Below are 13,609 nucleotides of genomic sequence, written 5' to 3'. Positions count from 1 at the left end.
AGTGCTCATAAGGCTTTCCACTGGATGCTTAAGGGGTGAATGCACAAAGACTGAGATGGACAAAAAGTGTGTGAAAATGAGGGGGAGGGGCCTATGTCCCATATTCTCTAACGCAGGTGGCTGAGACACTCTCAAACGCCGTGGCATAGCAGCTGTCTTTGACAGGGAGCCACAAAGCTGTTTGCGGGTTACTGACACACACACACACACACAAAGTAAAGCATGGCTTTAATTCCTCATATTTTTTCACCACTTCCTTTCCAGCGTGATGCACGGTTACTTCAAATTTCCATCCATTACAATCGCTCGGAAGCGAAGAACGGCGCTTGCCGGCTTATGTTCTCTCGCTTCAAAAAAAGAACCGAGACGGCCATTAACTATTAACTAGGATTTATTCATTTGGGCCCAAGCCTCTTTGTGTGTCAAGGTCGCCGGCCGCGAGGGACGGCGAGCGCGGAGTCGGCAAATCGAGGGAATTAAAATATCGGCTTTCACATATAAGAACGCTACATTGTGTTAGGTACAGGCTGGCGATACAAGTAGGGCAGCCCAGAGCCGCGTATCGGTGTGTGACCCCATTGGAAAATGACTGGGCGCGCACGCAAGGCGTGTGGATGGAGAAGGGAACATGCGGTAAAGACCGTTTAAATGGAAGTACCGCAATTCCCCAAATATAAGGTGCACTTTTTCCCCCCAAAATGAAGGCCAAACGTATGGGCGCATGCTATAAACGCTATAAACCACTCAAGGAAGATTGATCAGTCAGCCACGCAAGGCGAGTTTTGAGGCACGGATTATTTTTTTTTATATCTGCCGCATTCTTACTTCCAACGATTACCGTAACGGGACGAGCTAGAGGGTGGACATCGGTCGGCTGTTAGCAGCCATTTTTCAATAAAAGAAGCGAGCGGACCGAACCGCCGCCCGAGTCCATCCTGGTTCACACACACACAGGTACACTACTAAAACGGAGGGGACCGCGTCAAATTTGTGATGTCTCCAGCCGATTCGATTAAGAGTCACACTTGTAAAGTGACCCGACGGTGCGAGTGACGTGCTTGTTCTTGTTCTTGGCAGCCATCTCTCCTTTGGGGTCCCATCTACGGTATTGTTTGCGCAGCCCCGATCCATCTCGCGCACGTCAGCGCGAAGCTCCAACGTTCTCACCTTGTCATAACGAGACCTATTTGGTCTCGGCCGCCTGGGACGGGAGGCCGGCGCGGGTCGGTTCTTACGGCGCTCGGGGATAATTGGCTCATTTAAAAAATCCGACCGGAGTAAAAAGCACTGAAGCCCTACGCTCGATGTCAGATGTCATTTTGGGCCGGAAGCGGAGCGTTACCGGAAGGGGCGCCTGCGGCCCGGACATGACGGAGAGGTGAAGGGTGCGCCGTTAGCCCGTTAGCCGAGTTGGAAGATGAGGAAACGAGCTGAAGTTGAATAATAATAAACAAAATGCCTCCAAAAAAAAAAACAATTCTTCCTGGATGCGCCAATGGAAATTCTGATTTGTTTGCTTTTGCCAGTCAAGTTAATTGTGCGGCCGCTGTAGGTTTTTCTTTCATGAATTGCAGGTTAAGGACGTTGTCCTCGCGGGCAGCAGAAGATCAAATAATGATTCCCCGTCCCCGTCCGGGGCTTTGCGCTACAGCGCCGCCAGAGCGAAATCCAATGGTCACGGCTCCGCCAAGCGGGCGCGGCACGCAAACGAGGATACCAGCGTCGGTCTCCGAAACGCGAGGGCGGAGAGAAAAGACGGGGAAGCCGCGGCGACGAGGAAGCCGGGCGAGGGGGCCGAGCCCCGGCCGAGTATTTCCTCCATTTGATGTCATTATCGCCCCGGTGATCCTTACCTTCCGAGGCTCCGGATCGCGGGGGGCGAGGGGAGTGGAAACGGGCGCTGTGCAAAAGCGCGGCAAAAGCGGGGTTTTACCCGTTTCGGCTGTACTAAAAGAAGGCGGCGGCTTGTTATGGCTTGCGCCCGCGGCATTTCTGGGATTCTTTTTATTCGAAAGGTCTCGACCCGAGTTTGCCTTCAAGGCGGCACGCGTACAAAATCGGAATCAAAGCGGCCATCCGCGCGCGAGTGCCCAACGGTGACGACGATATCTCGGTAGAAGGGATTTGCGACGGGTCTCCCGGGCCGTAATTATTCACAAGATACAGTATGTACATTCAAAAAGGATGCGACGTTTAAAGTCAAAAAGTTTCCCAAAAACCTCGACTGAAATGATGACATTTGCTCGAGGTAATCAGATTGAAGAAACCACGCTTGTTCAATGAGGATGGCTCCATTGTTCGTCCCAGGCACGGCGTAGATGGGAGAGGCCGCGAGGAGGCCGATGACCTCTGCCTGTCCTCATTTATTTCAAGCTGCGTAAACAAAAGCAAAGTCATCTAGCCACGACGTAAGTGATACGTAACCAAGGAGGGGCCCGTTTCGAGTCTGGCAACCGCGGCTTTCTTTGGCATAAACGAACACGACTTCCGACGCCGTTGGCTTTTTTTCGCCCGGAACGACTGGCGCGATGACGGCCGATGTGCGAGCGCTGCCGCCGCCGCCGCCGCCGCCTCGCCTGAAAAACTACAAGAAAGTGCATGGGACCATCTGGCTTTCGCTAATAAACTCTGCCGCCCCTTCTTTTGAATGCGGTTGCGTGACGCGTATTCACCACCAATGAAACTACATCAGGACCATCAAACGTTTAGGGAAACGTCGTAAAATAAGAACGAAAGTCTGTGGCTGGATCTAAAAGCTTATAACTAAAAGAGATCAAAGCGAATTGGAGTGCGATTCATTCGAATAAGATGGTATTACCAATGCTTTGTATTCATTCATTTTGAGGATGCTGCACGCTAATAAAGTGTCGACAAAAATATTCACACCTGCATTGGTTGCTCCGCTTGAGACCAGCTAGGGCAAATCTTTGTAAATTGTGTTCCCTCCATTTTTTGGAAGAATCTACTAAGGAGGAATTTGCCTCCGCTAACAAGATAACCATCACGATCGGGGTGGGAGGCCGCGGGTTGGATTCCCCGAGCGGCGCGAGCGCGTCCAAGCGTCCTCGGTCAAGATCGCGAACCCCCAGTTCCTCCTCGGTATGTGAAGGACTAGCTGACGGAACTTTGGCCACTAAACGTAGAAAAGCGCCGTATAAGTGAAAGTCCATCTACCATTTACGATTAGCATGAGCTTGCTGTAATTACCCTTTAAGGTCAACTTCGTCATGTTATGAGTACATTACACGCGCTGATTGCGAGTGTCTTGAAAGTCCCGTTTGAACAATACTGCATGTGGAGCGACCTGCTCGTAACCGTGAGGTCAATAACTTCCTGTTGTTTTCCTTCGATTGCCCGCTATTGGTTAAAATTTCAATAGCTAAGCCAAGTAACTTTGATATCGGAAACCGTTTGCCCCTCCAAAGTACTGCTGAATGACGGTTTTTCCTACGTCGCATTAATCGAATATTATTTTTGTCACTTTTTTTAAAAATCGGAAACGACCCCCCAGTTTATTGAGGAGGAGTCTTTACGTACGTCTCCGAGAAATGTCCGAAAACGGCGGCGCGACCTTGGATCCCGAGGAGCTTCTCGGTGGGTGGGCCGTTTCAGTGAACCGATTTATTGAAACGGGCCAGGCTTCGTTGGCCATGCTGGTTCAAAGCTTTTCTGCAGGTGTGAATAAACACAAATGAATCCCGGAGCGGCTCAAACACTTTTCGAGGTGGTCTTGACGCACTTCCAAACGCAATCGTTTATTTAAAAAACAAAACAAAACAAGAGTCCGCGCTTGATCCGGACTTTTCCGGCGTGAATACTTCCTAACGGTTTTCCTTTGTCCGTAATCCCGATTCCCGTTTACGCCGCGGCAAGGCACCGCGTCGTTTCCGGGACGCTCGTCGAAGCTGGGAGCAAAAGCCCCCCCGAATACTAAGCTAGTTCCTTGATGCCAGTTATCTGGAAAGGAAAGAAAATATTGAACGGGCGCTTGGGAAGACGGGCTAGATTTGAGGGAAGAGTTTGGTGATTTGGCGAGTTTGGCCACATCCGAGGTGTGGGCGTGGCCGCTTTCTACTCCTGCTTGTCGATTCGCCCGCTCCGAAAGGCGATAGGAACACGAGATGGGAATTTGGCAAATTTCAAGTCCTTCGACAGCATCATCCAGTGGAAAAAAAAAAAAAAAAGTCCCACAGTTGTTACATGTGAATGCACATGCAGACAAATGGGCTTGACGTAAGGCAAAAGGGATCGCGAGTAAGAGTAAAAAGTGCTTGATGAGTCTACCTGGAGCAGCTGAGTTCCACAGCGCCGCCGCCGCCCCCGCCGCCGCAAAAAAGAAGCCCCCGGCGCGTTTCCCGTCAGAGGAAAAAGAGCGGCGGCTGCTCAGGGAGGTTTTGCTCTCCCTCTCCCTTCATGACCAAGATGTGCGTCTCGTCTCCTAGGGCGCTCCTTCCCGCGTCCGTTTCCCTCAGGATCTTTCACTGGGACATATTCAGCAGCTTGGTAGATTTATTGGGGTAATTGATAGCCAGGCTGATGGCGGCGACGTTCTTCAGAGCCTACCGACAAAATAAATAGGGAGTCAGTCATATAATTAAGGAGGAATTAAAAACGGAAGAAACTTTTTTCATCCCTCCAACAATTGTGGTCATTTTCTTGCAATCGCCCTATTTGTACCCTGCTACTAACAGGTCAAATCTGCCCCTTAACTCCGCCTTTACAATGCCACAAATCAGATGATGAAAAGCCTTATTTTGGTCCAAATTCAACTCCTCTCCTCATTTCGGACATTTATTTTGCTCGGGCCTGAGCCCAAAAATAGCAGCTCTATAATAAGTTTTGCTTTTACTCTAGGCACTAAGCATAGATACAGAAGTGTGCTTTTGTTTTTTACTCCCCGCATCACCTTTGCAACCTTTTAGGCTGGAAGCCTAACGAATGCGGAGGCGTGCTCCGACACAAACGATAACGGATTGTAATTAGTTCCCAAATACATTTAGCGCTCTGAGTGCCGCCCACGCATCCAAAACAAGGGGGAGGAGGCCAGGAGCTTTGCTGGACATCAGCAGCTACGATGAGTCACAACATAGAGAGCCTTCGACTCGCCGTCCAATTAAATGAGCTGTTGCGGAAGAAATTGAGGGCAGATGGCGGACGGGGCCGCGACCTCGGACGACAACGCGTCCCGTCGGGCCGGTGGTATTCGCGTGTATCTCCATGAGCCGACGGAGATAAACTTTGCGGCCAAATTGCTGTCCTCTTTGCAAATGGGCCTCATTGATAAACAGCATCTAATTCGCAAACGGCGAATGACGGTTTCGGAAGTGCAAATATCGACGGCTGAAAACCGGCGCAAAATTCTCAAGTAAAAACTCTTCAATCCGTCAACTCCAAAGTTTGATATCTATGAGGAAATGAGATGTTCCTGTGATTTGTTTTTCTTATTGTCCTGATTTCATCACCAATCACGACCCATAGTTTCCATTATGACCATTTAATTTCTAACGGCGATAATGAAAAGAAGAACGAGAAGACAAAAGAGAAGGAAAAGAAAATGAAAAGTTGTTTATGAAGAACGCTATTTAAAGGTGCCTTTCTTGGCGGGCGCTTCAGAGCTTACACGTTAACTTGAGGAAAAAAAAAAAAAACTATTAAAGAAAGCAATGAAACAAATAAGGGTCAAAGCAAAATCAATGTTGGGTTGAGTTGAGAGTCTCTTCCTCCTAACTCCTAACCCTAAGAAGACAAATTTTGCGGGCACGTTTGTGCGGTTGCGTCCTGTCAAAAGGTGACTAGGACAGAGCAAACCGCCGGTGCAAACGCTGCACTTCAAAGTGTTCCCGCCATCCTCACTTCATTCTATGTGGATTTAGTGTACAAATGTGGCCACTGCGCGCGTGGCGAACAGTTCCCACGCACCAAGCCAAAACAACCAATGAAAATCTTACCAGTGCCGTATGATTTAGGAGGTGCTCGTCAGTGGTCATGGCTGATAAGTACTCCTGGGGGATGCCCTGCGTCTGAAAAACACAAAATAGGGAAAGATTGAAATGGCTGGATGGATACAACGCGGATGAGTCACGCCAAGTGAAATTCCTTGGAAAACTGAGAAAAGCAGAAATAGAAGGCAAATAATGGCACGCTTCCGACCGGACTCCCCAGATTCCTTGCGCGCCAGATACATTCAGAAAGAAACGGTGCCTGGTTCTCTTTCCTAGCATCAAACAGATGGGCCGAATGTCGGAAACGTTACCGCGAAGCCTGATTCTGCAACAACTTTCCCCACCAGCTATAAGCGCGAGGGAACACATAAGACTACGTTGAGGCTAAATGGCTCAAGACCAGCTAAGTGGAGCATACACAGACATAGTCCAGAGTCCTTGTTCTACCATCCGTCTCGCAGCCTCCCGACGTGTTTACGCCGGACGTCCGAGGACAATCTGTACACTCGCAAGTGTGTGACATAGCATTTTCCTTCCTAAATAGAACTGGCGTTTCCTGCCGTGTTCTCCATGGGGCTGACGCAGAGTAACCAGACATCTCAGTCAACTGCACTTCATTGCCACATTAGAAACGATACAAGTTTGGTCCCGAGTCTTCGAATTGCAGCAATTATAAGTGCTTGGCCGGTAGGGCTGACACCTTTGGTTTTTATAATATACAAGGAGGATTTGTCCAGCGCTATTTTATCATAAAGTAAACTACAACCCTCAAACCACTGACTTTACTTCTTGCGTATATACAGATGAACGACAATACCAAAATAGGTAAATACATTTCAAATCAATCAATTTAATATAAAGAAATAATTTGGACAAAGGTGGCAATAAGATTTGCTATCATAATGATTCAACATGAATATAAGAAGATATGGTTTCAATTCATTTTTTTTCTAAAACATTTTTATTTCATTCATGAAAGTGTTTTTTTTTTTTTTTTTTTAGTTTTCGCGCAGCACGGATCTTAAAAGCCCCTTCCAGAAAAATTAATTTGGAAAGTACTTGTAATTATTGAGCTGAAAATCTTGAAAAGTCACGCAAATGATTTTTAAAATGTGATAAACACAGAAAGTCCTGTATATACCTAACCCGTCCACCTTTCATTCATACTAGATGAAGTTAAACACGGAGCTGATTGAGCGTCTTCCTTTCTATACAAAGCCGGTAAAAAAAATGGAGTCGCGCTACTGTCCTCTGGTGGATGTTCAAACATATTTTCCCACGTTGGTATTCAAAATGTTAAACGGTGGTACATTCCATAGAAAGTTAACCGGCATGTCAACTGGGTTCTGTGGAGTCACCGTTACTTTTTGACGTCAGATCACTAGCCCCAAACCTTGTGTGTTAGCCTTCGGGATGGGAAAACGTCTGGCCGAGGGCACGTTCAGAATCCATGAGACTATGTCTATGAATAATTCAGTGCAAGAAGATAGAGCAAGATGGATGACAGAGAGCGGGGAGTTGTGCTGTCCGGCAGATGGCAAGGCCGGGACTTTGGCCCCGAGCCCAGTGGGGAGCAGGTCACCTGAGGGAAAAACGCCGCGCGTCCCACTGAGACAAAGACACGGACTCAAGTCAATATTACGATGATCTGGAGAGTTTCGGCGGCCCGAGAATATCACCCTTCCCGCCCCTTGTCCAAAAATAAGAAAGAAAGAAAAAAAACCCCAAATCAAACTTTTTTCTCTAACTGCTATTTTGCTTTATTCCTCCCGATGAAGAAGTGAATTTACTCACGATGGCGCGGGCCTCTGCAATGAAGAAGAGCTCAGTGAGAGCTCTGTGAAGAGGAGGCAGCACGGTGATGCTGGTTGGATCCTGGCTTAAGCTGTTTTCCATCGTCATAAAAAGCTGCCACAGAGGTCGAAGTAGGGTCAGCTCGTATGCTCTGCGGTGCAAAGAAAACCAGATTTGTGTATATACATACACACACACACACCAACACGTACACGATAACTGCATCTGGCTTACGTCTTGTCTCAGAAAAGGGGTAGCTTTTCCTTTTATTTAAAGTACACCCTAATCTCGAGAAGGCATCATGGGTAAATGTCATTGCCATTTTGAGCAGATGGAACAAGAGTCAGAGCGCACGTAAGAAAATTCCTCGACTCAATCTTTACCACGTGATTGTGATGGAGAACCCAGACTGATGCAAAAAAAGTTTTGACCCACACATTTTATACCGACGTTTGCTGAGAATACGCAGTGACGCCAGTTAGGAAAAGAGGACTTGATATGGTACAGTGATATCAAAAGTAGACGAGGAGAGTAAAGCTTTTGTCAAAAGGAGGCTGCTCACATGTGGGATTGACAGTACAGGAGGCGGAGCAACAAGTGGATGGCTTTCAGCCTCTGGTTCCCGGTCTGACGACAAGCCACGCCGACCTGCCACTCCCATATGTCGGTCAGCGGCAGTTGATTAAGCACGTGCTCGTCGGCCAACATTTGCTTGAGGATCTCAAAGCCTGATTCAAAGGGGAAGCGAAAGCGCACAGAGGGTGAGGACAGCCCCGACGCCAGCATTCAGAAGAGCGGCGTGTTGAGCTGTACCTGTCTGGAAGCGACCCCTGTGACCCCCCGTAATCGTGAACTTATAGCCCCACTCTGTGTTGCTCATGTCTGACATGAACTTGTAGTACAGGGTATCACCTGAGAAGAGATGCGCGTCGCTAAACCAATTCTTTGCGCCGGGGCAAAAAGAGGCTGTGAAATTGCAACTAGGAACGGAGCCCTCACCCGGAATTTCGAAATCAGACCATTTTTGAGGTGAGCCACTGAAGATGTGGACATCCTGAAGGAAATCACTGCTGCTGGACATGATGAATTCATCACAACCTTCCTCCGTGTGGCAGCGGGAGTCAAATTTTACAGACAAGTAAATGGCCCCTGGGACGTGCACCTTATCCTGACAGCAAGAGATGCAAAATTGTGCTTTTAACAGCCTAAATCAGCAGCGTCCCGCCAGATGTACAGTCGTCAGGTGCGCCACGGCCGAGCATCCAATTCCTTTCATTTTGAATTCTTTGCTAAGCAAGCCATCCGTCAATCCACGCATGCATCCATCCATCGACGACGAACATCAAAAGCTGTCGACTCTGGCTTTCGACATCGGCGAGAACAAGACGCACGCACCTCAAAGTTGGTGTTGTTGTCATACGGGTGCTTGGATTCTCGGACTTGCACTGCCATTCCCGGCTCTTCCATGAACTGACAAGCGGTGAGAGAAAGGCTACACAGCGTACTTTGGCTGCAGCCTTTCAACACCCTTTGCAGAATCTGAAGAAAGATAGCAATCGTTAGATTGGGTGGCGTCAAATGGAGTCCCCGCCCGCTGACGCTCCTCCAACTCGTCACCTTCTCCCACAGCGGCTGCTCCTCCAGCTGCATTAGCATGTCCAGGATGTAGGCCATGTGAGAAGCGCCGCTCAGTTCCAGGGCCTCCTCGCTCAACGCCGCCTCAGCGGGCCAGTCGGCCAGAAGGGAGGCCAGCACGTGGCGGGCGTAAAGCGTGGAGATAGCGTGGTTCACCTTCACTAGGTACTGACGAATAGCCCTGTTGGTGCCGACCTCCAATTCTTTGTGCAGCAGCGCCGAGCTTTTTGTGCGCCGTTGTTTGGCGTAACTGATCTGCAAGTCGCTCTCGGAGTTGGTGATGAGTCTCTGAGTCACCGCGTTCACCTCGTCTGTGGCTTTTTCACATTGACTGGGCTTGGACTGTGAAAGGACAGCATAACAATCACGCATTTTCCCGACTTGTTTTCCTTCTTGATCAAACTAACGCAGCGGGGAAGCGTTCGAGTTTCGAGGCTAACAACTCACAATGCAAGACGCCACGATCATGTCGGTGTCGACGGCCTTGGTGTTTCTGTCCTCCGAGTGGAGCCGTCTGCTCGGTTGCCATTTCGGAGCTAAAGTGCGGATTGTGTCGTCGCTTTTGATCTCCTCGCCATCAAATCTGGATACGAATGAAGAAAAATCCCCAAATGGTTGGTGAAACTCACTAAAGATACAGAACAGAGAACCTCTGCACACCGACCTCTTCTGCGCCTCCAGGATGAAGGAGTCATTTTTTTTCATCTGCAACTCATACATGGGCAGAGGAGCATTTAAGGCATCGTGGGCGTTCTGCACAGAAGCGAAGAACATAGTTCTTTCATGTGTACAAGTATCGTTTTCGATACCTTTAATGGTAAAAAAAAAAAAAAAGTAGGCTCCCTCCTCACCTCAAAGCAAATTTTGGTTTCCTCATCTAGACCGTCTAGTGGATCCAGCCTGTTGACATCGGCGTCATCAGCTACGTCGCACGAGTAGTGGTCCGAGTCGTGCTCTCGTTGATCCCGCTCGGGGTCCTGGGTCATGGAATGTATTTCGCGCTTGGATGAGTAGAGCATGATGGAGAGTATCTCCAGATCCCGTAACAACCAGAGCTTGCTGAAACCCGTTCCCTTGCTGCACTTGCTCACAAGTAGCTGCATTAAGCCCGACTGCTGGATGGCTTCCTGAGCTTGCGCCACTCCATGCTTCTATGCGGAAGAACAAGGAGATAAGAAGAGACTTTTCAAGAACATGCACAACCAGATTCCATACACGTACTGCAACGGGTACCTTCAGCGTGTTGTACAGTCCTTTAAAGGCCAAAGAGAGAACCCAGGAAGCCTCCACAGCGTCGAGAGAGCCGTTTTCCTGGCTGCTCTGTAGCAGGTGGCAGATGATTGAGATGAAGTTGTTCAGATAGCAGCTGAGCAGTGGCTTTGGCGAGCATTGGCCCTCAGTCGACCCTTCGAGGCGTGCTGTGGAATCCTGGGACTGGATGAGTTGGTAGTCCTTGACTATGAAAAAAATAATCATGAAAGCCTTTACTGTTGGGACTTGCGTGTTCTTCCACTAGTAGGACACTGACCTGTTTTTCTCTTGCGTGTCTTTATATCCACCACTGCCGCCTGGTTTGTTTCTGTGAAATGTTTGAGTAAGATCATGGTGTGGTGTTCATTGGCGTTGTCAATGAACACGGTCTGCGTGCCAACGCAGAGCACCTGAGAGGCACAAGGGAACTCCAGTAAAATGATCAAAAGTCAATTTGTACCTTTTGCATTTCTTACCTCGGGGAAGCCCACCAACACCAGCAAAGTGAAGAGGTTGGTGCGTTTCAGAGTTGTTGGCAATTGCTGAATGCAATGATCGGTGAAGGCGGCAATGACTGCGCTCCAAACAGGACAAGTGTTCAGATCATGTAAAATATCCGCTACTGTGCACGCCCAATCCAAACCAATACGACTGAAAAACACAACATTGAGAGAGGGGAACAATCATAATCACCTAAATGTTGGGGATAAGCAGAGCAGGCTTGCATTAAGATAAGGGAACATTTCTTTCGATTAGTTGTGATGCGTATCAGTCGCCATGCTGTCGCTACGCTCATGTATTACTTTTTATGTATTTATCACCCGAGTGACATAGGGTCTGCTATTTGCTGTTTGGAATTCCAGTTTCCGAGTGTATATTGAAGGTGTTGTTGACGGGTTTTCTATGGCTCCATGAATTTTTGACATAGAAAGACTTTCTACTCTCATGTCACAAGATTACTAGAAGCAGACATTCAATGTACACAGTGTAGCAAATGAATCATAGCTACTTCAATAAAAAGAATAGTTTGTTAAAAGCTGGCTTCCCTTGTCTAGCGTAAGGGATATGAATCTGCAGCTTCAGAAGTACAATACCTGTCCAAGCAGACAGCTCCCAGGCTGAAGAGCAACTGTGTGGTCTTCCATCCATGAGCGTCACAGACGGCTGCCTCGCCATGTGTCAGCAATTCATACTTGTCGGTGAGGGCCTCCGCGACAGCACAATCAGCCTCCATCGGAGAGATCCGCATCAGCAGCTGTCCCAGTAGCCCTAAAGTAAGGTGGTATGTCTCGTTAAGAGACCCGGCGTTGGAAATGACTGCCCTGAAAAGCTGGTGCAGGATGGAGCTGACACTGGGTAAACACAGAGTACTTTCCTAAAAAGAGAAACGATTAATGGTTTAGAAAGAAAGTATTCATGAAATCGCAAACAAATATTTTCAAGAAAAGGGTGATAACCTTCATTTGTTTAGCATAAAACTTTTACAAGCTCCTATATTGTTCTCGGCTTGATTGTTTGTTTGTTTTCCGGTTGAATGAAAACCTGCCTTGGCCTCGACGATGTGATCTTAACAAACTACATGTAATCATTTACTTGTTTGACAGATGGTAGCATGGCCGCTAGAAGTCCGAGGATCCTCTCTCTGGAGCACTCTGCGAATACATGCTCCTGGAGGGGGACCTTGGGAAGCTGATCGTCAGTCTCCTTGACAATATCTGATTCTGGAGAGTTGACTGCTAAACTTGACCTTGAAGCTGTACAAAATATAATGCAAATCTTTATCTTTCTTTAATAGGCAGTGGAAGTAAGAAAGCCCCATAAGGAACTTACGTCGAATCACGGGGGAAAGGGGGTCCTCGCTGGACACCGAGGGTGTCTTGCTGAGGCTGATTGACTCCAAGGTGTCTTGAGTAACGAGTTTGCTTTTTTCCATCTCTGTCATGCTTGATGGTAAAAGTATTTCAGCGGGAGCGGTGGGCGGAGAGCTTAGTCCTTTTGGCATTTGCTCTTTTCCGGATGATTTACTCTGGAGGTGTGATGGCAACAAGTAGATTTGTTGAATGCTCTCATAGCATGAGCTTTCAAACTCCATGTGCGCCATGTGTCCAATGTGCTATTAATATTCTGTGTTTCGGAATCACCTTGTCTTTGGGCGATGAAGGGGAGCAGACCGCCGCAGTACTCCCAGGAAGAGATGAGGTGTCGGTGGCAGTGCTGACCTCCCGGGAGAACTCCGGGGAGACCGGACACAGCTCACTGTCGGAAGCGGAGTCATTGGACAGCAGCAGATTGAGCAAAGCTGAAGAGCGGAGACCTGCGGAAAGTTAGCGGCATTTGAGATACATTGGAAAATACAGTACAGCCCCGGTGTATTTGTTGCATAAAAAACAAAGAATCTTTATTTTCAACAATCGGGTTTGATACCTTTGCTGGTTTGCCCCTTGAGCAAGCAGTCTGTGATGAGCTTGGAGCAACACGTCTGTAGGTCGGAGGCTTGGCTTAAGATGGTACCGTCCAACGATTCGCCGTCTATCTGCTTCTCATTAATCACTTCCGAAGTGTAGAGTGCCAAAGCGGCGAACAGAAGCCAGGAGTAGTTGTGGATGTACGGTTGAATCAAACGATGGCGGTCGCTTATTCGAATGGTCACCATCGGATCAACTGTGATCCGATGTGTGGGCAAGTGGCTGGAGGTCATTAGAACGATAGCGGTGTTACTGGCGTGGAACAGCACTGAGGTTAAAATACAAATACTTGAGCAAAAACGGGTCACCTATCGGGATATTTCTTTGCATTGTAACATCCAAAGCACAGGTCAAAGTCTTCACACACGTTGCAGTTGATCCTGCTGCCGACAATGAGACCCTGGCAATTGTCACAGGCGTACTCCATGTTTACCATCTCGTGGTCATCCTCGTGGCCTTCAGGCTTGGCTCCGCCTATTTAACATATGCACATTTCATTTTCGCCAGATTTCTTGTTCTGGG

General features: G+C 48.3%; 1 protein-coding gene across 1 annotated transcript in view; it reads right to left on the bottom strand.

The window, feature by feature from the left end:
* Positions 1–3,739: 3,739 nt before the first annotated feature.
* The window catches only part of zzef1 (zinc finger, ZZ-type with EF hand domain 1), a 22,010-nt gene continuing 12,140 nt past the window's right edge, over positions 3,740–13,609 (bottom strand). The window contains exons 35-54 of the mRNA XM_088441714.1: positions 13,396–13,561; positions 13,047–13,309; positions 12,764–12,936; positions 12,453–12,648; positions 12,216–12,376; positions 11,717–11,997; positions 11,099–11,273; positions 10,900–11,032; positions 10,605–10,828; positions 10,223–10,522; positions 10,036–10,124; positions 9,819–9,954; positions 9,354–9,713; positions 9,132–9,275; positions 8,736–8,904; positions 8,550–8,648; positions 8,299–8,464; positions 7,737–7,887; positions 5,949–6,020; positions 3,740–4,559 (exon numbers count right to left, since the gene is read on the bottom strand). Coding sequence (XP_088297840.1) covers positions 4,479–4,559; positions 5,949–6,020; positions 7,737–7,887; positions 8,299–8,464; positions 8,550–8,648; positions 8,736–8,904; positions 9,132–9,275; positions 9,354–9,713; positions 9,819–9,954; positions 10,036–10,124; positions 10,223–10,522; positions 10,605–10,828; positions 10,900–11,032; positions 11,099–11,273; positions 11,717–11,997; positions 12,216–12,376; positions 12,453–12,648; positions 12,764–12,936; positions 13,047–13,309; positions 13,396–13,561 — 3,539 coding nt within the window. The 3' untranslated portion in view covers positions 3,740–4,478. The remainder of the gene's footprint in view (positions 4,560–5,948; positions 6,021–7,736; positions 7,888–8,298; positions 8,465–8,549; positions 8,649–8,735; positions 8,905–9,131; positions 9,276–9,353; positions 9,714–9,818; positions 9,955–10,035; positions 10,125–10,222; positions 10,523–10,604; positions 10,829–10,899; positions 11,033–11,098; positions 11,274–11,716; positions 11,998–12,215; positions 12,377–12,452; positions 12,649–12,763; positions 12,937–13,046; positions 13,310–13,395; positions 13,562–13,609) is intronic.

Source organism: Hippichthys cyanospilos, chromosome 18, assembly GCF_059441005.1.
Source record: "Hippichthys cyanospilos isolate Australia breed blue-spotted pipefish chromosome 18, RoL_Hcya_1.0, whole genome shotgun sequence".
NCBI lineage: Eukaryota > Metazoa > Chordata > Actinopteri > Syngnathiformes > Syngnathidae > Hippichthys > Hippichthys cyanospilos.
Note: the sequence above shows the minus strand (reverse complement) of the source record. Positions and strands in the feature narration are given on the sequence as shown.